The 23,428-nt window shown below is 38.4% G+C and overlaps 1 protein-coding gene and 1 long non-coding RNA gene across 5 annotated transcripts in view; one reads left to right on the top strand and one right to left on the bottom strand.

The window, feature by feature from the left end:
* Window positions 1-23,428, top strand: part of FNBP1L (formin binding protein 1 like) — a 111,887-nt gene that overhangs the window by 41,647 nt on the left and 46,812 nt on the right. For all 4 annotated transcript variants that reach the window (XM_063696899.1, XM_004026155.5, XM_019031084.4 and 1 more), the window contains exon 2: window positions 9,787-9,902. In XM_063696899.1, coding sequence (XP_063552969.1) covers window positions 9,787-9,902 — 116 coding nt within the window. The remainder of the gene's footprint in view (window positions 1-9,786; window positions 9,903-23,428) is intronic.
* Window positions 1-23,428, bottom strand: part of LOC129524957 (uncharacterized) — a 67,296-nt gene that overhangs the window by 40,932 nt on the left and 2,936 nt on the right. Inside the window, exon 2 of the long non-coding RNA XR_010130410.1 lies at window positions 1,065-1,168. This is a non-coding gene — a long non-coding RNA (uncharacterized lncRNA). The remainder of the gene's footprint in view (window positions 1-1,064; window positions 1,169-23,428) is intronic.

Raw genomic sequence — 23,428 nt, 5'->3', positions numbered from 1 at the left:
AAACAACACCATGAGAAACCAAAAATAACTAAATTGATTTTTTTTTAAATTCTACAGTATTTCTCAATTTTCTTTGAGGATAGACATGGTTGATCCTGAATGGAAGTTGGTGTTTTAGCTCTATGAGACTGAAACAAAAAGTTTCTGCAGTCCTTAAGAGTTAAAGAGGGAGAAAAGTCAGTTGTGTTAGATCTTTAAAAACATTTTTGGTGGTAGTTTGGTATTCAGAAGTGCTGGAGGAACTTTGGCAGAAAGTCAGAGCCATAGAGCAAGTCCAAACTAGGACAGCAAAGTCATTATTCTGCTTTTTAGTGAAGAAAGTATTTTTAAAATGATGATGACACTTGGTTTTTTACCAAAAAGTACTTTATTGGGACTTCATTTGGATGCAAGGCTGTATCAAAGTAATTGGGAAAACAAGGATTGAATATTAAATAGTGACTTCTAAAGTGATACATAAAATAGTTCTTTTAAATTAAATTACATTGAAGACATACAGATAAAAGCAAGAAGACTGAGTAAAGATAATATTTATTGCCTCACATTACTATACGGTAGAACCTTGTAGCAACATATAATTCGAGTTATACTACATAATGTGGACATTTATGTTGGTGCTGATGCCAGCTTTAATTTAGAATATTTTCCTTGTGTTTCCAAGTAAATACAGCAAAATAACTTTAAATATTTTACAAAATTAAAAAAGAATGCCCAAAGGGAACAGAAAATAAGAGCTTTCTTGAGTTTACATATAAGATGATAAGATTTAAATTAGAGCTCACCACTGATACAGAGATTGATTTCACACAAGCTATGGTAAGAATGAATGTGTTGGAAAAGGAAGTGAGAGGATATTTAAGACAAGGAAATGAGGAAGTTGGACTCTGAGTAAGTCCAACTAGCTGAAATTACTAACTAGTAATTTATTCCAGGTTCTATCTGGAATAAATCCATAGGAATAAGAACAGTGCTAAAGGTAGAGAGAATAGGGAAGTGATGCCTCTTTGATGACTTAATATTCTTCTTTATTTCTAACTTACAGATGATTTCAGAATACTGCTCACCTTCACTCCTTTAGTTTGTCATGATCTTTTCCCTTGACCTTTTCCATAGTCCCAAAGTATTTGCTGATGTGGAGCAGGAGGATGTATGATCTCAGGCTTTGAAACTAAAGAGGTTGGAAGATGTTACTTTTGATAATCTAAGACTTCATGACTTTGATTCTTACATTTTATTATTTACTTATTTATTTTTAAGAGATTGGGTTTTGTACTGTCACCCAGGCTGGAGTGCAGTGTGCAATCATGGCTCACTGCAGCCTCAACCTCCCACGCTCAAGCAATCCTCCCACCTCAGCCTCCAGAGTAGCTGGGATTACAGGCATGGGCCATGATGCCTGGCTAATTTTTTTAAAAAATTATTTTTTTTAGAGATGGTCTTGCTGTGTTACCCAGGCTGGTCATGAACTCCTGGACTCAAGCAATCCTCCCACCTTGGCCTCCCAAGTGTTAGGATTACAGGCGTGAGCCACCATGCCTGGCTGATTCTTATATTTTAATTTAAAAACTTTCTACTTTATATTGTGGTGATTAAAACCATTCCTTGCTTTCCAGCCTTCTTCTCTCATGTTTCTGGAATTGTTTGATCACTAATAGTGTGACCACTAAAGAAAGGCTGAATGACTTTTTTTTTTTTTCCCACCCCAAAGAGACAGGGTCTTGTTCTGTCACCCAGGCTGGAGCATTGTGGCATGATCACAGCTCTCTGTAACTTTGAAGTTCTAGGCTCAAGCTGTCCTCCCATCTCAGCCTCCCCGGTAGCTAGGACTACAGGCATGTGCCACCATAACCTAGTATAAAAAAATTTTCGTTTGTTATCCTCCCACCTGGGCTTCCTAAAGTGCTGGAATAATAGGCATGAGCTACTGCCAGGTCACAGTTGTTACAAAGAAGAGAATTTGTTTCACTTGTAGCTAAACTTGTATTATATTTTACCTTTATGGTGCCTTTTAAAGCTGATTGCTATTTTTTGAAGTTGGCTTTTATTTATTTTAAAAGTACAGTACAACCTTAAATATGCTTAACACAATTATAGGCTTCTGTTATGTTTTCTACTTGTACAGTTCTATTTTGAGTTTTAAATCAACATTAACAATTAAACATTGTATCCATATATCCAGTTTTTGTCAGTTATAAAATAAATTTAAAACTTTAAAAAATGGTATCTAAATAATTTTTATAATTTGTAACTTAACTATCAGTAACTGAAAAATGAAATTTGATTAACTTTCTCAATATTCTGATTAGCTGAGCTTTTACACATTTGTTATGGTGACCAACTCTCAAAATACCTTTTGGAGAGAGCTAATACATAGATATAGTCTAAGGTTCTATCCAGTGGAATCACAGCATGCATGATTTTGAGTATTGGAGAAAATAAGAATGACATTTAGTTTTTAAAAACAATCTGATACAGGTCTTAGATATCTATTTTTTAGATGAAGTAATTTTTCTTTGAGAATCCTGAAAGAGCTTGAAAAGTGATAAATAGAAAATGAATTCTTTATGGGAACCAGTGGTGGAGGAGATAACAAGAAGAGAAAAGCCAGTAAAACCATATTAGTAGGGTAGGTAGGAAGGACTTGATAAAAATTGGATAAAGGATAATGCATTATTTAAATGCATGGGTCTTCAAAGAAGAGCACACAAGATGATCCACTGACATAAGGAGAAAAGAGCTTAGAGCTTCTGTTTATATGTTATCTAAAAAATAAGAAATGGGACACTTTACTAGTATTTAAAATGTGAGTTGATACTGGTGTCTTGTCTTGGACTTAGAAAGTTTCCTATAAAGAAACCATGGATTGGGCTGGGTGTGGTGGCTCACGCCTATAGTCCTGGTGCTTTGGGAAGCCCAAGTGGGAGAATTGCTTGAGGACGGGAGTTTGAGACCAGACCGAGCAACAAAGCAAGACCCCGTCTTTACAAAATATTTTTAAAAATTAGCTTAAGCCCAGGAGTTCGACGCTGCAGTGAGCTATGATGGTGCCACTACATTCCTGGGTGAAAGAGCCAGATCCCATCTCTTAAAAACCTAAAAAATAAAATAAAGAAGCTGTGGATTAAATATAATATTTTAATGTGAATATAGGCAAACGATAAGAAATGGCCAGGTTGATGCTTCTTAATGTGTTTGAGAATAAAACATAAACAATGTTTATTAACAAAGAAAGATATAATGTCTATATAATCATATGGATTAGAGGTGACCTTCCCCCTCTAAGAAATTATTGAGAAGGTTATTTGAAATGGCACTTTGGGAGGCCAAGGCAGGAGGATCGCTTGAACTCAGGGGTTTGAGACTAGCCCGGGCAACATGGCAAAACCGTGTCTCTACTAAAAATACAAAAATTGGCTGGGCTTGGTGATATGCGCCTATAGTCCCAGCTACTTGAGAAGCTGAGCTGGAAGGATCATTTAAGCTCAGGAGGTCGAGTCTGCAGTGAGCCATGGGGCATCTCTGTAGTCCTAGTTACTTGGGAAACTGAGGCTGGAGGATGGCTTAAGCCCAGGATTTCGATGCTGCAGTGAGCTATGATGGTGAATGCATAGGTGAACCACAGGAAATTTATTTTTGGTGGAGGGGTGAAGTTTTTTTTACTGTGTAAAATACATAATGTAAAATATACTATCTTAACCATTTTTAAATGTACAGTTTAGTGGCATTAAGTGCGTTGATACTGTTGTACAACCATCACCACCATAAATCTCCAGAATGATCTTCATCTTGCAACTCTACACTCATTAAATAACTCCCCATTCCTTCCTACCCCTATTCCCTGTCAACTACCATTCTACTTCCTTCTCTCTGGTTTTGACTATTGTAAGTACCTCGTGTAGGTGGAATCATACAGTATTTGTCCTTTTCTGTCTTATTTTACTTAGCATGATGTCTTCAATATTTATCCATGTTTTGTAGCATGTGCCAGAATTTCCTTCCTTTTTAAGGCTGAATAATATTAATTGTATTTATATACCACATTTTCTTTATTCACTTATTTGTTGATGGACAAGTGGGTTGCTTCCATAATGCTGCTATGATATGAATATGGGTTACTGGAAAGTGTCTTGAAATTTTGAACTTAGTGGTGAAAGACGTACACTATTAGAAATATTCTTGCTAAAAGGAAAAAGTGTTCCTTCTGACACCAAACACATGAGTTTTTTCCACTTGAACAACCAGTTCTTCAACTCTCTGGACACTAACTAGATGTCTTACAGTTCAATTTTGTCACTATCTGTCTGGAGTTGGTACAGATCCTACCGTTGAAGGGTTCAGTTCCATAATACCACCTGGACTTCAAGCATCAATTGCAGGTCCTGGACTTCTGGTACTTGACTGACTTGGCTACAAATCAGGGGTTCCTGTGACCCCCTCCTCCAGTTTGATAATTTGCTGTAATGGCTTACAGAACTCAGAGAAACACTTTATTTACTATTACTGGTTTATTACAAAGGATATTATAAAGGACACAGATGAACAGCTAGATGAAGAGGTACCTAGGGTAAGATTTGGAAAGACCCAGGGTGCATGATCTTCTGTTCCTGTGGAGTTGAGATGCACTGCAAGTGGATGTGTTCACCTACCCAGAAGGTTTCCAAACCCATGGTTTAGGGTTTTTGTGGGGGCTCCATTACATAGGTATGATTGATTGAATCATTAATTATTGTTGATTGAATTCAGTCTCCATCCCTTCTCTCTTCCCAGGAGGCTTGGGGGTGGGGAGAACTGAAAGTTTCAACCCTCAAATCACATGGTTGGTTCCTCTCCAGCCAGCCCTTGTCCTTCAAAGTCACTGCATTAGCATAAATTTAGGTATGATTGAAAGGGGGTTATTATGAATAACAAAAGATGCTCCTCTTACCCCTGTGACTCAAGGAATAAGGGTTTTAGAAGCTCTGTGTCAGGAATCGGGTGGAGACCAAATGTATATATTTCTTATTATGTAGCTGTATTAGTCTGTTCACATACTGCTAATAAAGACATCCAAGACTGGATAAGTTATAAGGGAAAGAGGTTTAATTGACTCACAGTTAGTTCCACATGGCTGAGGAGGCCTCACAATCATGGCGGAAGACAAATGAGGAGCAAAGTCACGTCTTACATGGGAGCAGGCAAGAGAGCATTGGCATTTGCAGGGGAACTCCCCTTTATAAAACCATCAGATCCCATGAGACTTATTCACTGTCATGAAAACAGCAAGGGAAAAACCTGCCCCCATGATTCAGTTACCTCCCGTGAAGTCCATCCCATGACATGTGGGGATTATTACAATTTGAGGTGAGATTTGGGTGGGGACACAGCCAAACGGTATCAATCATTAGCACAAACTCTTCCTTTTATGGTGAAAATAGTGATATTATATGTGTAAAATATGGCAATAAAATAAATTATCTCAGCAAATACTCCTAGGCCACATGGAAAAATAGAAATATTTTTTAGGAGAGATTTCACATGGAAAGTTTGTTGTACAGTTTCATTAAAGTACAGAAGTTTCCAACATTTCTCAGCTTATAATGTCTAGGTTATGTTTCAATAATGAATAATGTTTCAATAAAGTAGTTATATTTAAAACTGCCTTTTTGTGACCCACTAAAGGAAAGATGTGTTGAGAAAGATTTATTCTTAACAGTAAATGTATTAACCACTGATAAAGTAGTGTGTTGGCTGGAATTTTAAAAAGGAAATTGGAATAAGGTTGGAATTTATTCACTTCATTTGTAGGTATGCAAAGAAAACTAAAGCAGGAAGTCCACAGAATATTAAGTTATATTTTTATTATGGTTAGTTTTATAAAAATAATACCTTTAAGACTATTTACAGTGTTTCCAAATGAAACAGGGAGAGACAATTGAAAAATCTTTGTTTAATACAGGTTGGCTATTTATCTTCTGGCTGTTTCAAATTTGTTGACATTTTTCTTTAACTAGTATGCTTACCTACCAGGTATTTTTGAGAAAATTTAATCTGTCCCTTCAAGATAAAAGACAAGTTTTAATGGTGACTGAATATCTGCTTTTCCAAAGAAATTTGAACTATATAGAAAGCATTTTGATGATGAATGTTTGGAGATGTATTCATTATATAATTTTGTTGCTGAAAATGATCTGTGTCACATGCAAATATTATTTTGTCTGTACACTTAAAATTCTTAGAAACAAATCTTTTACTTGTTGTAAAGTCAGTGTTTTAGAGACAGGTAATCAACAGGATATATACACGTACAGAGAAAAATTTCTTTTAAGAAATTGACTCGTGATTGTGGAAGCTTGGGATCTGCAGGATAGGCCCAGGGAACAGTTGTAGTTTCAGACCAAAGTCAGTATTCTGGCAGAATTCTTTCTTGCTGGGGGAAGGCCAGTCTGTTCAATGAAAGCCTTCAACTGATTAGATGAGGCCCACCCACCCATTTTGGAGCATAATCTGCTTTACTTAAAACGCACCTATTTAAATATTAATTTTTTCCTTCCCTCTTACCCTCTCCCCCTCCCCACCTCCCCCTTCCTTCTCCTCTTTTTCCTTCCTTTCCTGTGGACAGGATCTCACTGTCACCCAGGCTGGAGTGCAGTGACACAGTCACAGCTCACTGTAACTTGAATTCCTGGACTCAAGGGATCCTCCCACCTCTGCCTTTCACCTGGCTAATTTTATTTATTTATTTATTATTAATATTTATTTTTGAGATAGGGTCTTGCTCTCTTACCCTGGCTGAAGTGCAGTGATCACGGCTCACTGCAGTCATGACCTTCTGGGCTCAAACAATTCTTCCACTTCAGTCTCCCAGGTAGCTGGAACTACAAGCATGTGCTAACATGCCTGGCTAATTTTTAAATTTTTTTTGTTAGAGATTGGGTCTTAACATGTTGCCAAGGCTGGTCTTGAACTCCTGAGCTCAAGAGATTCTCTTGCCTCGGCCTCCCAAAGTGCTAGGCTTACAGATGTGAGCCACCTAGCCTTTTTTATGTTTTGTAGAGACAGGGTCTTGCTGTGTTGCCCAGGCTGATCTCGAACTCCTGGCCTCGAATGAGTCTCCCATCTGGGCCTTCCCAAGTGCTGGGATTATAGGCATGAGCCACTGTACCTGGCCTAAATGTTAATTTCACCTAAAAAACACCTTCACAGAAACATCCAGAATAATGTTTGACCAAGTAAATATTTGGGCACAGTGGCACAGCCCAGATGACACATAAAATTAATCATCACAATTAGTTTCAGTGGGGTTTGAACTTTTTTTTTTTTTTTGGACACAGAGTCTTGCTCTGTCACCCAGGCTGGAGTGCAGTGGCACGATCTCGGCTCACTGCAAGCTCTACCTACTGGGTTCATGCCATTCTCCTGCCTCAGCCTCCCAAATAGCTGGGACTACAGGCATCCGCCACCACGCCTGGCTAATTCTTTTTTGTATTTTTAATACAGACGGGGTTTCACCGTCTTAGCCAGGATGGTCTCGATCTCCTGAACTCGTGATCCACCCACCTTGGCCTCCCAAAGTGCTCGGATTACAGGCGTGAGCCAGTGCACCTGGCCTGAACTTATTTTTTAAAAATAAAAAGTTGTAATATTTTCTGATTTAGTTTAGTTTACAAAAATAACAAATTGGCATCAAATAAATTTATTGGCCAAATTTTAACATAAACCTTTGCATATTGGCAGGTGGGTTGAAAAACGAATTAGAAAGTATAGCAACAGTAAATTTTTTGCATTGAGAACTTTATATCTTTATGTGGTGTCTTTTGTTTACCTAGCTATGGCAACAACTAGAAACTAGATATCATAATTTAGAACCAATACCTTCAGATTACTTTACCATTAAGTGTTGAACTAGGAGTTTATAAATAATAAAGCATATTTGATTATTGCCCTCACTAAAAATATTCTTAATAATATATACATATTTTTTGAGACAGAGTCTCACTCTGTTGCCCAGACTGGAGTGCAGTGGCATGATCTTGGCTCACTGCAACCTCCGCCTCCTGGGTTCAAGCAATTCTCCTGCCTCAGCCTCCTGAGTAGCTGGGACCACAGGTGCGTGCCACCACGCCTGGCCAATTTTTGTATTTTTAGTGGAGACAGGGTTTCACCATGTTGACCAGGCTGGTCTCGAACTCCTGACCTCAAGTGATCCACCCACCTCAGCCTCTCAAAGTGCTGGGATTACAAGTGTGAGCCACTGCGCCCGGCCATAATATTTTAAAAGTCATTGCTCAAAGGCTTTTGTTTGTCAAATATGTTAAAAAAAAAAACGGTTTAAAAATAATGTTCATTACATTTTCATCTCTTTTTAAAATTTCTATTGTGATTTCATAACTGTAATTCAATAGTATATCATTTAATATATAAATAACTACATATAATTGTTTTTGTTCAGGTTTTTTGCTGATGGGGTTTGGAATTTAAAATTTGGAGACTTAATCTAGAGGATAAAGAAGTGTAATATAAAATTTGGTGAAGAAGATTGTGGGAAGAGAAGCCTTTGAAGCAATTTAGAAAAATAAAGGAAGATTGTTTCAGCTTTGAAGTGTTGTTTTTTGTTTGTTTGTTTGTTTTTGGAATTGTTTTTCATTGATTGTGTTTCAGTTTCAGTTTGATGAAAATTCTAATTTACAATAGTTCATATTATGCAGATTGAGTTTACTGAGCAGTGCATTTTCTTGCTGTATTCAGATATATTTTGAAAACCAGATGATAATCAGAAAGTTTCTTGGAAGAATAGAGTGGTAACTTGCTTTTAGGAGTAGAATTTTTTTTGATGGTTTAAGGTAGAGAAAGAGATAAAAGGCAAAAGGAGATAATTCGTTTGTAAATAACGTGAGTAAACCACAAGTGATTTTAAAACAAGCTGTAATTATGGAAAGGGATGATACTTGAATTTTTTTCAGCATTGCAGACTTGATATAAGAGAGGGAGACAGCACCAAGTTATTAGTCAATTTGGAGCTTGTTCTTAAAGCAAGGGAAATGATGGTTTCTGTGGTAGGAGGTGGCATCTTTGAGAAGTGAAAGAGCCTTGTAGGACAGTGGTACTCTATTATATGTCATTATCATGTTTCCTGCATTGCAGAACATGTTTAATAACATCACCACAGTCCTGTTAGGTGGGTGATGGGACTTCCATTTTAAGATGGGAAAACATTCAAGGAGCCTTGTTAGCTTGCCCAGTTTCAAACATCTCGGAAATGGCAGATCCCAGAATTTGAACTCAGGTATGTTTGATTTTGTCCAGCTAAATAATTCTTCACTGAGTACCTGCTATGGTGCCAAGCATGGTGCTTAGGCTGTGGGGGTTCAGAGTTGAATCACGCATGATTCTGGCCCTCAATATAGTATAGTAAATGAATAAGATAGTAATTTTAGGGAGGCTTGGGGACCTGGAGAAAGTCTGAGAGTTTAGGACCATTTTCTGGCAGACATAATGCCTGAACAGAATCTCAAAGGCCAGGATAGGGGGGATTTGGGGAAGAGTTGACTGCAAAAATCTGATCAGGGGAGGGTGTTGCAACTGGGAGAGCCATGTTTGTAAAGACATTCAGGCATAAAGTAGCATGATTTATGCTTAGGGACGACCTATTTCTAGGTCTTAAAGGGTGAAGTGGGGGAACTAGTAGAAGAGCCTGGGTTTTTCCTTTTATACCTCATTGCTTCTCTGTACAAATACCAGAAGCTGTTAAAAATATATGTGGATAAAATTTTAGACTTTTGAAAATGCATTTTTATCTTCCTTTTCCAGGATCAGTTCGACAGCTTAGACAAGCATACACAATGGGGAATTGACTTCTTGGAAAGATATGCCAAATTTGTTAAAGAGAGGATAGAAATTGAACAGAACTATGCGAAACAATTGAGGTAAGTTAATTTTTTTTTCAGTTTTTAGAATGAAATTACCTGTTTAAACAGTTGAATATTAGAGGAATGTGATATTCCAGAGGTTAAATTCTATGTTTTTCATCAGAATTAGATTGAATTAGGTAACCGGTTTGTTTTAATGATTAATTAAGTCATTGGCTAGTACAGTACCACAAGGAATATTGACTAGCTGGATCACAAATAGCTTTCATTCCAGAAAGACACTTAAAAATCTGAAAACTGGGAAGCAAAATGCCGGGAAAAAGAAACATCTGCGTGTTATTCTGTGTTTTATACTTTTATTCCTCTCTAACTTTTTGCTTTAGTCATCTTTTCGAAGTATTGAATATTTCTTCAGAGTTTCTCTTTTCTTCAGAGTTTGTAAGACTTGGAAATAGAGTGTGTGCTGAGCTGAGTTTCTGTCAGTATTCAGTTACATATTATGAATGAATGTGATTTTAGAATATGTTTTGGAAGATAAAAGTTTTAAAGAGAAAATTTTAGTCTTAAAACTGATGGACTTTGTTGACAAGTAGTTGCTGGAACTTATTCAGTAAAAATGGTGCTTGAAGTCTGAAGACTAGACACCAGTATAAAGTTTTAGCTGTAGGGTTTAGGATAAAAAAGTGTCCTGAAGTGACAAAAAATCCAACCTAAACAGGCATACATGACTACAAAGTCCAGGCATATTTTGATTCAGGGGTCAAATAATCTTCAGGCCCCATTTCTTGGCTGTGCTCCCTCTTGTTCTTTTTATTCTCAGGTTCCATTCATACCATCCTCCGTGTTCGTTTAGCTCTAGGTTTTACATCTTCATACCCCCATATCCTGGAGAAGAATGATGGTCTTCTCTATTGTACCTTTGGGGAGAAAGGAAGGGAGGGAAAGAGGAAGTGGGGGAATGGAAGAAGAGGAAGAGGGATGGAAGTAAGGGAAAATGCAAGCCTGCACCAAGCTTCTTTTCTCCAGAAATACTAGCAGAGGGTCTCCTTTAGTCATACTGACTTTGGTTAGGTTATGTGTTTATCCTAAACAATTTACTAATACTGACTTATAGCTAATGATGGGGGGAGGATAGTTACTTGAAATTAATTTAAACTAGTGGTCCCAGAAGGAAGGGGGAGTTACTTGAGTGCCTCATATATCCACATAATAGTGCATGTAACCTACTGACTGGATGTAGGGATGGAATAGACTAGAGTAATAAAAAGCTTGCTTATAATATTTTTATAATGATAAACACTATTATATTTACTGAATAATGGCATTATGCTAATTTCCTAATCCGTTTTCCTCCTGTTTGTTTAAACAAGGTATTTTCCACATGAGAGTATAAACAGGGAGCCTATAAGTATGTTAATAATCACAGTGATGATGTTTCATCTGTCCAAAAGTTAATGATCTGGGAAACTTACCTCTCTAGAATCTAGGAGAGCATGAAATGGCCTCTGAGAGATTAAAATAGCAGCTACCAGATGTATTCTTGTGTGGCAAATAAAAATTTTATTTAGATTTTAATTTGATCTCAATTTTAGCACATTAAATTCTCAGATTTCTATTGGAAAATTCTCAGTTTTTCCAATAGAAATGAGAAAAAGTGCTATAGGTAATACAGTGATGGCAGTGTGAAGGGACAAACAGTAAAGGAAAAGGTTTAAAAATTACAAAAATAGATGAAATTTAATGCAGGAGTGCCCTAGTTCATTTTATGTTGCCATAACAGAATGCCTAAGTCTGGGTAATTTATAAAGAAAAAAGGTTTATTTAACTAATGGTTGTACAGGCTGGTAAGTCCAAAGGCATGCCCCCGGCTTCTGGCACAGGGTTTTGATGGGTCAAAGGGGAAGCGTGGATGTATGAAGAGAGAAAGAAAACCTGAAGGGAATACTGACTTTTTAAAAACCCACTCTCAAAAAGTGATCCAGTCTTATTAGAGTGAGAACGCAACTCACTACCAAAAATGACACCAAACCACTATCCATAAGGGCGGATCCCTTATGACCCAAACACCTCCCATTAGGCCCTGTCTCCCAACACCACCACTTTGGGAATCAAATTTCAACATGAGTTTTGGTTGGGGTCAAACAAACCATATCCAAACCATAGTGAGAAGTGAATCTACTTCTAGGGCCCCAAGAGAATCACTGTATTATACAGAGTGAAAAAGTAAATACTGGTAAGAATGATCCTGCACCTTCAAGAAAAGAATCAGATTATTTTAAAGAAGGCAGAGAATATAACAGTGTTTCTCAAAATGTTTAAAAAGTCTAATCTGTCCTTTAATCTAGCATTTTCAAAACTTTCCTGCAGAAAAATACAAGTGAGCAAAGGTGTTTGCACAAAACTCTTCATTGCAGGAAAAAAAAAAGTTTCTGGTTGTAAAAGTGCCTGTCAGTAGAAGAATGATGAAAAAGACTGTGGTAGATAAAGTTTTAAAAAAATCAGGTGTACCAGCATTTTAAAATTTAAAAGCCTTATTCATCAGGGTGAATGATGAATGTACAGTAAGAACTGAATGTACAGTAACATCATTTTATTGCTTACTTGTGTTTGTATATACAGTTACATATAAAATTTGTATGTATTCTGAAGAGGTCTAGAAGAGTACACCCAGATTATGTTACAATGATTACCCTTGTGGAACCAGAGTAGGGAATGGTAAGGGAAGGAACTTTTTATTTCATACACTTTTGAATTGTAGTCTTTTCAATGATTGTGTATTACTTTTGTAATTTAAAACACTTGTTAAGAAGAGGATATGCTTCAAAAGAGATTCCTATCACAAATTATAAAATAAAAATTGATAATTTATAAGATTAAAAAAACCTTCAGTAATGTGGAATATTTAACTGTCCAGGACAACTTAGACCTCAAAGCTTTTGAGATGGCCAGGGTTTTGCTAGTGTAACAGGACTCATCTAATCAAATGGCAGACTTGTTTGCCTTCTCTCTGTTCTGAGACTGATAATAACCATTAGAATTTTCACTTACTTGCAAAAAAGGGATTTGGGCTCCAGTTCATTGAAACAAGGGTGGCTAGAACCCACAACTTCATGATATGAAAAGTAGAATTTTGTATTGAGAAAGTGGGTTTTATTATGTACTGATGCTTTACAAAGGTGATTTGAAGGAATGAAGCACACTTAAGGAATTTGGCACATTTCCATTCTAAGGATGATTCTCAATAGCAGTGATTCTCAACAAGGGCAGAATTATTGGAGTGTTGAAGTATGAGGAGTAATGAAGAGTTGAGAGAAGGCATGTTTAATTTGAAATGATCTACATTGAGATTTGCTGCTTTGGATGACTACTTAGTAAATGATTGGATTATCAGCTGCTGTTTATAGTATGTCTTTTATCCAAAGGGAAGAGGTTTGCCTTGTTTGTTTCCTCCTCTTTAATGGGAAAAATTCTTTTGGTTAACTCCCCTTATTTTTGCTAGTGCAGAGGATAATTTCTTTCATAGTGAGGCAGCACTTTTTTTTTTTCTCCTAAATAATATTATATTAGTCCATTCTCACGCTGCTAATAAAGACATACCTGAGACTGGGTAATTTATAAGGGAAAGAGGTTTAATTGACTCACAGTTCAGCATGGCTGGGGAGGCCTCAGTAAACTTATAATCATGGTGGAAGGAGAAGAATAAGTGCCCAGCAAAGGGGGAATCCCACTGTAAAACCATCAGATCTCGTGAGAACTAACTCACTGTTGTGAGAACAAGATGGGGGAAACCGCCCCCATGATTCAGTTATCTTCACCTGGTCCCTCCCATGACACATGGGGATTATGGGAACTGTAATTCAAGATGAGATTTGGGTAAGGACACAGCCAAATCATATCAACTATATTCATGATGTTAAGCAATTACATTTTAAATATATTACAAGATTAAAATTTCTTAATCTTTGGTAATTGCAGATTGTTTTAATCTTTTCTCCCTTTACTCTTCTGTTGTTGTGTTTTGATGGTGTTGGTTTAACTTTATTCTGGTGTTTGATATTGATTTTTGGTTTTGGTTTGAGGATGGGAATAAATAGAAAATAAAGCATCTAATTACATTTGGAGACATAGTTATAAGCAATTGAATCATGTCCATTTTGATTGATGGAAAATGGTTACTTCAGATCACTTGGTAGAGTGTTTTTTGTTTGCAAAGATATGCAACTGAAATCAGTCATTCTTTTAATAAACATTGTATTTGTATAACAGATTAAGATTTCTAAGTAAAAAAAGGAGCCATATATATGTGATAAGTTTGTATCATTTTAGTTTTTTCTAGTAAAAGTAATTGTATTAAGTTCTATCATAGAGATAGTGCTGTATGAAATTATGTTCCCCAGCCTCCACCCCAGAGCATACATAAATTTTTGGTTCAGATGTGGCAGTATGGTATAGTGGAAGAGAATTAGGCTGGAAGACAGGAAGTGCACAAACCACTCTTATTTTGGCCAAAGCAGACATCTCTGAATTCCTTTGATCAGAGATTATATTATGTGCATTTCTGTACCCCATACCAAGCCTACCTGGTACCTCTGGAACTGGGTGATTAAATTTAAGTTGAATGAATAAATAATTAAATAATCTGTGTTTCAGTTTAGTTTAGAAATTAGGATTTCTGACCACATGCTGAACCTTTGACTACATAGCAGCTTTCTATTAATACTGGAGTTTGGTGTCGTGTACATCATTGTGATGTGGTCGTTAAGTTGGTGTTGTGTACATCATTGTGTCTGCTAAGAACAGTCCTAAATATTTCGGGTAGGCTTAGATACAGAGCAATCCAAATATAGATAGTCTGTAAGAAGTGCCTTTCACCTCCCGCCATGAGTCTGAAGCCTCCCCAGCCATGTGGAACTATAATTCCAATTAAACCTCTTTTTCCTCCCTGTCTCGGGTATGTCTTTATCAGCAGCGTGAAAACCAACTAATACATAGTCTCTATCTCATTTTACTTTTCTCATACCTCTTTATCAGAATTTGGTTTCTGTGTCACTCTTTTGTCCGGCTGAAAGATTTTGCATTCTCACCAGCAATACACAAAGCTTCCAGTTAGTCCACATCCTTGTTGTTTTGCAAGTAGCCAGCCTAATCGGTGTGAGTTGTTATCTCCCTGTGGTTCTGACTTGCATTTCCCTGACCATTTGTGTATCTTTGGAGAAATATCTATTCAAGTCAGTTTTTAAAATTGAGTTACTTGTTTTTTTGTTGTAGAGTTTTAGGAGTTCTTTATATATTCTGGATATTAACCCCTTGCCAGATATATGATTTGCACATTCTTTCTCCCATTCTATCGGTTGCCTTTTCATTCTCTTGATTGTGTCCTTCTATGCATTGAAGTTTTAAATTTTGATGTAGTCAGTTTATCTATTTTTATTTTTTTTGCCTGCTTTTTGTGTCATATCCAAGAAATCATTGCAAAATCCAGGATCACAAAGATTTTCTCCTATGTTTTCTTCTCAGTTTCATAGTTTTAGGTCTTTGATGCATCTTGAGTTAATATTTGTATGTGTTATAAAGGTCCAGCTTCATTCTTTTTTTTTTTTTTTTGAGACAGAGTCTCACTCTTGTCACCCAGCCTGGAGTGCAGTGGCGCGATCTTGGCTCACTGCAACTTCCGTCTCCTGGGTTCAAGCTGTTTGAAATGTTTGTTCCTCGGAGCCGTAAAGAAATAGCACTTGAACATAAATTTATTTAGTAAGGCCATTTTTACTTCCTGCAGAAAGGGTACACTCGTGCCACAAGAGTACACCGAACAAAGGAGACAGGGTCATTTATAACCTGAGGCATCCACCCTACTGCTGTGTCCAGTTTCCATTGGCTGGAACGGGACCTCACCCCGATTGGCTAGCAACTTAGAACTTTGTTAAAAGAGGCCAAGGTAGAGGGGAACAAAGGAAGGAGGAAGTAACTTGTGGAATGTTGAGAAAGGTAAAAACACTTTTAAATAAGGAAGAGGAACAGGCTATGACCTAATGCTTGCTTGGACCAGTATAAGCACGCTAGGGCAAATATTTAGGCTAAATTGTGGGAGCTAAGAGCATAAAGTAATGTTGATTTCCTTATTACGGCTAGCAGATATTTAAGAATGTTAGCACAGGTCTTTAAATAAATTTTGCTTCTAAGAGAAGCTACTATTTATTCCTAATTAGATGGGGAGGAAAGTCTTTGAAGAGGAACCTCTACTTTACTTTTTACAAAATGATTCTCCTGCCTCAGCCTCCTGAGTAGCTGGCACTACAGGCACCTGCCACCACGCCCTGCTAATTTTTGTATTTTTAGTAGAGACAGGGTTTCACCATATTGACCAGGCTGGTCTCGAACTCCTGACCTTGTGATCCACCCGTCTTGGCCTCCCAAAGTGCTGGGATTACAGGCGTGAGCCACCACGCCTGGCCCAGCTTCATTCTTTTGCAATGGATACCTTTTATGTTTAATTTTTTTACTATAAGAGAGAAGATTCTTGGCCGAAAGTGATGGAACTCCAGCTTGAGCTAATTTAAGTATAATGAGAAATTTACTTACAATATAAATTTATTGATTTATTGATTTTAATTTTTTATTGAGTTCAAGAGATGGAATAGTCATACTGCTAGAAGGCTTGGTCTACAGCTAGGTCACAGAAAAAAATAAGGACAGTATCTGAAACACTGCCAAAGCCCTTTGTCTTTTCTTCTTCTTCTTCTTTTGGTGGGTTGGTGGCTTTATTCTTTTAGTGCAGACTGGCTTTCTCCACGTGGCAGGAAATACAGTCATCAACAGTGCCAGTTTTATGTCTTAGAGATTCAGCTCCCATACTGGCCTCAAAGCTGTGTCAGATCCAAAGTCTTACAACTTTCAGAAAGGGATCTCGTTGGCCCAGCTATTTTGTTTTCTATCGTTGGGTCACTTAACTGAGTCCACAAATTGGGCCATATGTGTTAATCTGGCAGCTCTTAAGTAAGTTAAGAAAAGGGGTACTAGTCAGTGAGTCTCAGGTCTCTAATATTACCCTTTGCTGGAAGAAATGGTATGATTTATATTCCATTTTATAAATAAATAGGATATTGATCACCTCTTAAACAGTGATTAGAACTCAGCCTCTCAAATATTGAAAGGTTGAAAATGTATAGAGGTGATTCTCAGTCTTTTAAGATTTTTGAGATAGTTCACATTCTGGCACTTAGCTGCAAAATGTTTTAATAGAAGTGAATTAATATTTTGAGAAAGTATTTGGAATATTTTGTAATTTTTACTGAAACTCAAAAGTAAATATAAACATGACAAAACTAGAATGGATAAAAAGATTAGAATCAACAACTTAAATATATATTAAAAAGGGTGATATATTTAATATCACATATATAACGAATATGTATAGACTGCTATAATCTTTGGAGATGCCCACTAAATTTAGAAGCCTTCTCTGACAACTGAAGGAACAACATTAATTTCTTTTGTATCCAGAGTGCATGAAGCCAAAGTACATAGAAAAACATGGAACACACACACACAAACACACACACACACACACACACACACACACACACACACACAATCTCTCTCTCTCTCTCTCTCTCTCTCCATCCCTCCCTCCCCCACCCCCCCAAACAATGTATCAGCATATCTATGGAATCTATAATAATTTCTGTAATATGTACTGTGTGTATAAAACTTTGTGTTTCAGTTAACTCTTGATTTATGACAACATACTAAAAACATGTCTTACACATAAACTGCTATCATAATTGGTGGAAAACCTGGATTTAGAGAGGGGTGAACAGAAAAAGAGCCTAGGGGAAGTAACATTAAGGGCAGATTTCTTAAACTAGATGAATTGTCTAAAATATTTTTAGTTTAGGAACAACCTGAATGCTTTGCACTTACCTATTAAAATTTATTTGAGCTAATAAGCATATTGTGTTAAAACTGCAAAGCAGGGGTTTGCGGGACTTACTTAACCATTCATGCCTTTGTATGACTTTTTGTTGACTTTAGACTGTTTTTTCAGAAGGCCCAAATGAGATCAGCTGCTTCGGAAGAATAAATTCTTATTGGATATTTTTATTATTAGTTTTATTTATTTATGAGATGGAGTTTCGCGCTTTCTCCCAGGCTGGAGTGAAGTGGCGCGATCTTGGCTCAGTGCAACCTCCGCTGCCCAGGTGCAAGCGATTCTCCTGCCTCAGCCTCCCTAGTAGCGGGGATTATAGGTGTACACCACCGCATCTGGCTAATTTTTGTATTTTTAGTAGAGACGGAGTTTTGCCATGTTGGCCCGGCTGGTCTTGAACTCCTGACCTCAGGTGATCCACCCGCCTCGGCCTCCCAAAGTGCTAGGATTACAGGTGTGAGCCACCACCCCGGCCTAGTTTTTTTTTTTTTTTTAATTATGAAAGCGTTATATGATCATTATAACATTTAAATTCAAGTCCCTTCCCAGTTCCTTTCCTGAGAAGTGAGTACTATTAATAATTTGGTGTGTTAGCCGGGGCGGTGGCTAACCCCCATAATCCCAGCATTTTGGGAGGTGGAGGCAGGTGGATCGCTTGAGTCCAGGAGTTCAAGACCAGCCTGGCCAACATGGTGAAACCCCATATCTATTAAAAAGACAAAAAAATTAGCCAGGCATGATGACATGTGCCTGCAGTCCCAGCTACCTGGGAGGCTGAGGTGGGAGGATTGCTTGACCCAGGAGGTGGAGGTTTTAGTGAGCCAAGATTGTGCCACTGTACTCCAGCCTGGGTGACAGAGTGAGACCCTGTCTCAAAATAATAATTTGATGTGTCTTCTTTCAGAGCATATGTTTTCCTAGAAATTTGGATTTGGTGGAAAATGAGAAGAACTTCGTGGTCAGTGCTGTAGTTTTTCAGGTTGCATGGTTGGCTTGAATGGAGTCTTTAGTGACCTGTGTATGGCATCTGAGGGCTCAGGATATTGGGGTTTGGGATGAGTCACCTATAGATGTGTGAGTTTTACATACAGGGAGGCAAGAGGAATTTATTTTTAAAATTGCTTAGGACTACCCTGCATGTTCAAAATACAGAGTTATTTTCTTCCTCTTCCCCTTACCTCTTGTGTTACATGTGCTCTTCCTCCCAGAAGCTAGAGTTCAAACTAGTGTTATTTATGTGATGTTTAAGCTATTAAAGACTTCTATGGTTACCCTCTGTAGTACTCATAATTCTTTCAAGTATCAGAAGCCTAACTCAGATTGGTTTAAACAAAGAAAGGAATTTACTGGCTTATTTGAGGGAAAAATTCAGGGATCCAGGTACTTAGAGAAGTGTTTAGGATCTTTCTTCTTGGCTTTGCTTTTCTCTGTATTTGTTTAATTTCCCAGTAGGGTCTTTTTCCATGGCTTTAAGATTATGTCCTATCAATTTAACAACTTCAGCAGAAAGAGAGCATGCCTTCCTAAGATTTACAACAGAAATTTTAGGATTGACTTTCATTGGCCTAGATTAATGGACCTGGATCAAATAAATACTCCTGGACCTTAATATGTGGTCACCGTGACCACAGGTTCATAGGCATGACAGTGGAGGAGCTGTATTTTAGGATATGTTAGGCTATACTAGAATGATAAATTCCAAATCCCAGGGACTAAACATAACTAAACATTTATTAACACTCTTAATCATGCAAAGTCTGCTACAAGTTCAGACAGCCCATGTGGTAACTTGAGGATCCATACTGTTCTCATCTTCATCTCATCATTCAACCTCCACAGTTGCTTCAGCAGAGAATGAGGGAGCCCAGAGGGTTGTACACAAGCTCTAAATGCTTCAGCCTGTACTTAAACAGAGCTCATAGCCCCATGCAGAATTGGCCACATCGTTCTACCAAACTGTTAGGGGGCTGGAAAGTGTGTGAAATAACATGGCTTTTTGATGAACAGAAATGCATTTCCACAAGCTGTTACAAAAGAAGGGTAGTGATACAGGTATGTAAAATGTGTCCCCTACAGACTGGGACCCTAAACAATGTTTAAAATGTTGATATATAAAAATGTAGTCAGTCGGAGGAGCCAAGATGGCCGAATAGGAACAGCTCCAGTCTACAGCTCCCAGCGTGAGTGACGCGGAAGACTGGTGATTTCTGCATTTCCATCTGAGGTACCGGGTTCATCTCACTAGGGAGTGCCAGACAGTGGGCGCAGGTCAGTGGGTGTGCGCACCGTGCGCGAGCCCTGCTTGGGCGAGGCATTGCCTCACTCGGGAAGCGCAAGGGGTCAGGGAGTTCCCTTTCCTAGTCAAAGAAAGGGGTGACAAATGGCACCTGGAAAATCGGGTCACTCCCACCTGAATACTGCGCTTTTCTGACGGGCTTAAAAAATGGCGCACCAGGAGATTATATCCCGCACCTGGCTCGGAGGGTCCTACGCCCACGGAGTCTCGCTGATTGCTAGCACAGCAGTCTGAGATCAAGCTGCAAGGCGGCAGCAAGGCTGGGGGAGGGGCGCCCGCCATTGCCCAGGCTTGCTTAGGTAAACAAAGCAGCCAGAAAGCTCCAACCGGGTGGAGCCCACCACAGCTCAAGGAGGCCTGCCTGCCTCTGTAGGCTCCACCTCTGGGGGCAGGGCACAGACAAACAAAAAGCAGTAACCTCTGCAGACTTAAATGTCCCTGTCTGACAGCTTTGAAGAGAACAGTGGTTCTCCCAGCATGCAGCTGGAGATCTGAGAATGGGCAGACTGCCTCCGCAAGTGGGTCCCTGACCCCTGACCCCCAAGCAGCCTAACTGGGAGGGACCCCCCAGCAGGGGCAGACTGACACCTCACACGGCTGGGTACTCCAACAGACCTGCAGCTGAGGGTCCTGTCTGTTAGAAGGAAAACTAACAAACAGAAAGGACATCCACATCAAAAACCCATCTGTACATCACCATCATCAAAGACCAAAAGTAGATAAAACCACAAAGATGGGGAAAAAACAGAGCAGAAAAACTGGAAACTCTGAAAAGCAGAGCGCCTCTCCTCCTCCAAAGGAACGCAGTTCCTCACCAGCAACGGAACAAAGCTGGATGGAGAATGACTTTGATGAGCTGAGAGAAGGCTTCAGACGATGAAATTACTCCAAGCTACGGGAGGACATTCAAACCAAAGGCAAAGAAGTTGAAAACTTTGAAAAAAATTTAGAAGAATGTATAACTAGAATAACCAATACAGAGAAGTGCTTAAAGGAGCTGATGGAGCTGAAAACCAAGGCTCAAGAACTACATGAAGAATGCAGAAGCCTCAGGAGCCGATGTGATCAACTGGAAGAAAGGGTATCAGCGATGGAAGATGAAATGAATGAAATGAAGTGAGAAGGGAAGTCTAGAGAAAAAAGAATAAAAAGAAACGAACAAAGCCTCCAAGAAATATGGGACTATGTGAAAAGACCAAATCTACGTCTGATTGGTGTACCTGAAAGTGACGGGGAGAATGGAACTAAGTTGGAAAACACTCTGCAGGATATTATCCAGGAGAACTTCCCCAATCTAGCAAGGCAGGCCAACATTCAGATTCAGGAAATACAGAGAATGCCACAAAGATACCTCTTGAGAAGAGCAACTCCAAGACACATAATTGTCAGATTCACCAAAGTTGAAATGAAGGAAAAAATGTTAAGGGCAGCCAGAGAGAAAGGTCGGGTTACCCTCAAAGGGAAGCCCATCAGACTAACAGCGGATCTCTCGGCAGAAACTCTACAAGCCAGAAGAGAGTGGGGGCCAATATTCAACATTCTTAAAGAAAAGAATTTTCAACCCAGAATTTCATATCCAGCCAAACTAAGCTTCATAAGTGAAGGAGAAATAAAATCCTTTACAGACAAGCAAATGCTGAGAGATTTTGTCACCACCAGGCCTGCCCTAAAAGAGCTCCTGAAGGAAGCAATAAACATGGAAAGGAACAACCAGTACCAGCTGCTGCAAAATCATGCCAAAATGTAAAGACCATCGAGACTAGGAAGAAACTGCATCAACTAACGAGCAAAATAACCAGCTAACATCATCATGACAGGATCAAATTCACACATAACAATATTAACTTTAAATGTAAATGGACTAAATGCTCCAATTAAAAGACACAGACTGGCAAATTGGATAAAGAGTGAAGACCCATCAGTGTGCTGTATTCAGGAAACCCATCTCATGTGCAGAGACACACATAGGCTCAAAATAAAAGGATGGAGGAAGATCTACCAAGCAAATGGAAAACAACAAAAGGCAGGGGTTGCAATCCTAGTCTCTGATAAAACAGACTTTAAACCAACACAGATCAAAAGAGACAAAGAAGGCCATTACATAATGGTAAAGGGATCAATTCAACAAGAAGAGCTAACTATCCTAAATATATATGCACCCAATACAGGAGCACCCAGATTCATAAAGCAAGTCCTGAGTGACCTACAAAGAGACTTAGACTCCCACACATTAATAATGGGAGACTTTAACACCCCACTGTCAACATTAGACAGATCAACGAGACAGAAAGTCAACAAGGATACCCAGGAATTGAACTCAGCTCTGCACCAAGCAGACCTAAAAGACATCTGCAGAACACTCTACCCCAAATCAACAGAATATACAATTTTTTCAGCACCACACCACACCTATTCCAAAATTGACCACATACTTGGAAGTAAAGCTCTCCTCAGCAAATGTAAAAGAACAGAAATTATAACAAACTATCTCTCAGACCACAGTGCAGTCAAACTAGAACTCAGGATTAAGAATCTCACTCAAAACCGCTCAACTACATGGAAACTGAACAACCTGCTCCTGAATGACTACTGGGTACATAACAAAATGAAGGCAGAAATAAAGATGTTCTTTGAAACCAATGAGAACAAAGACACAACATACCAGAATCTCTGGGACGCATTCAGAGCAGTGTGTAGAGGGAAATTTATAGCACTAAATGCCCACAAGAGAAAGCAGGAAAGATCCAAAATTGACACCCTAACATCACAATTAAAAGAACTAGAAAAGCAAGAGCAAACACATTCAAAAGCTAGCAGAAGGCAAGAAATAACTAAAATCAGAGCAGAAGTGAAGGAAATAGAGACACAAAAAACCCTTCAAAAAATTAATGAATCCAGGAGCTGGTTTTTTGAAAGGATCAACAAAATTGATAAACCGCTAGCAAGACTAATAAAAAAAGAGAGAAGAATCAAATAGACACAATAAAAAATGATAAAGGGGATATCACCACCGATCCCACAGAAATACAAATGACCATCAGAGAACACTACAAATACCTCTATGCCAATAAACTAGAAAATCTAGAAGAAATGGATAAATTCCTCGACACATACACTCTCCCAAGACTAAACCAGGAAGAAGTTGAATCTCTGAATAGACCAATAACAGGATCTGAAATTGTGGCAATAATCAATAGCTTACCAACCAAAAAAGAGTCCAGGACCAGATGGATTCACAGCCGAATTCTACCAGAGGTACAAGGAGGAACTGGTCCCATTCCTTCTGAAACTATTCCAATCAATAGAAAAAGAGGGAATCCTCCCTAACTCATTTTATGAGGCCAGCATCATCCTGATACC

The sequence above is a fragment of the Gorilla gorilla genome, chromosome 1 (genome assembly GCF_029281585.2).
Source record: "Gorilla gorilla gorilla isolate KB3781 chromosome 1, NHGRI_mGorGor1-v2.1_pri, whole genome shotgun sequence".
Lineage (NCBI taxonomy): Eukaryota > Metazoa > Chordata > Mammalia > Primates > Hominidae > Gorilla > Gorilla gorilla.
The sequence above is the reverse complement of the archived record's forward strand: the minus strand, read 5'-3'. Positions and strand labels throughout refer to the sequence as shown.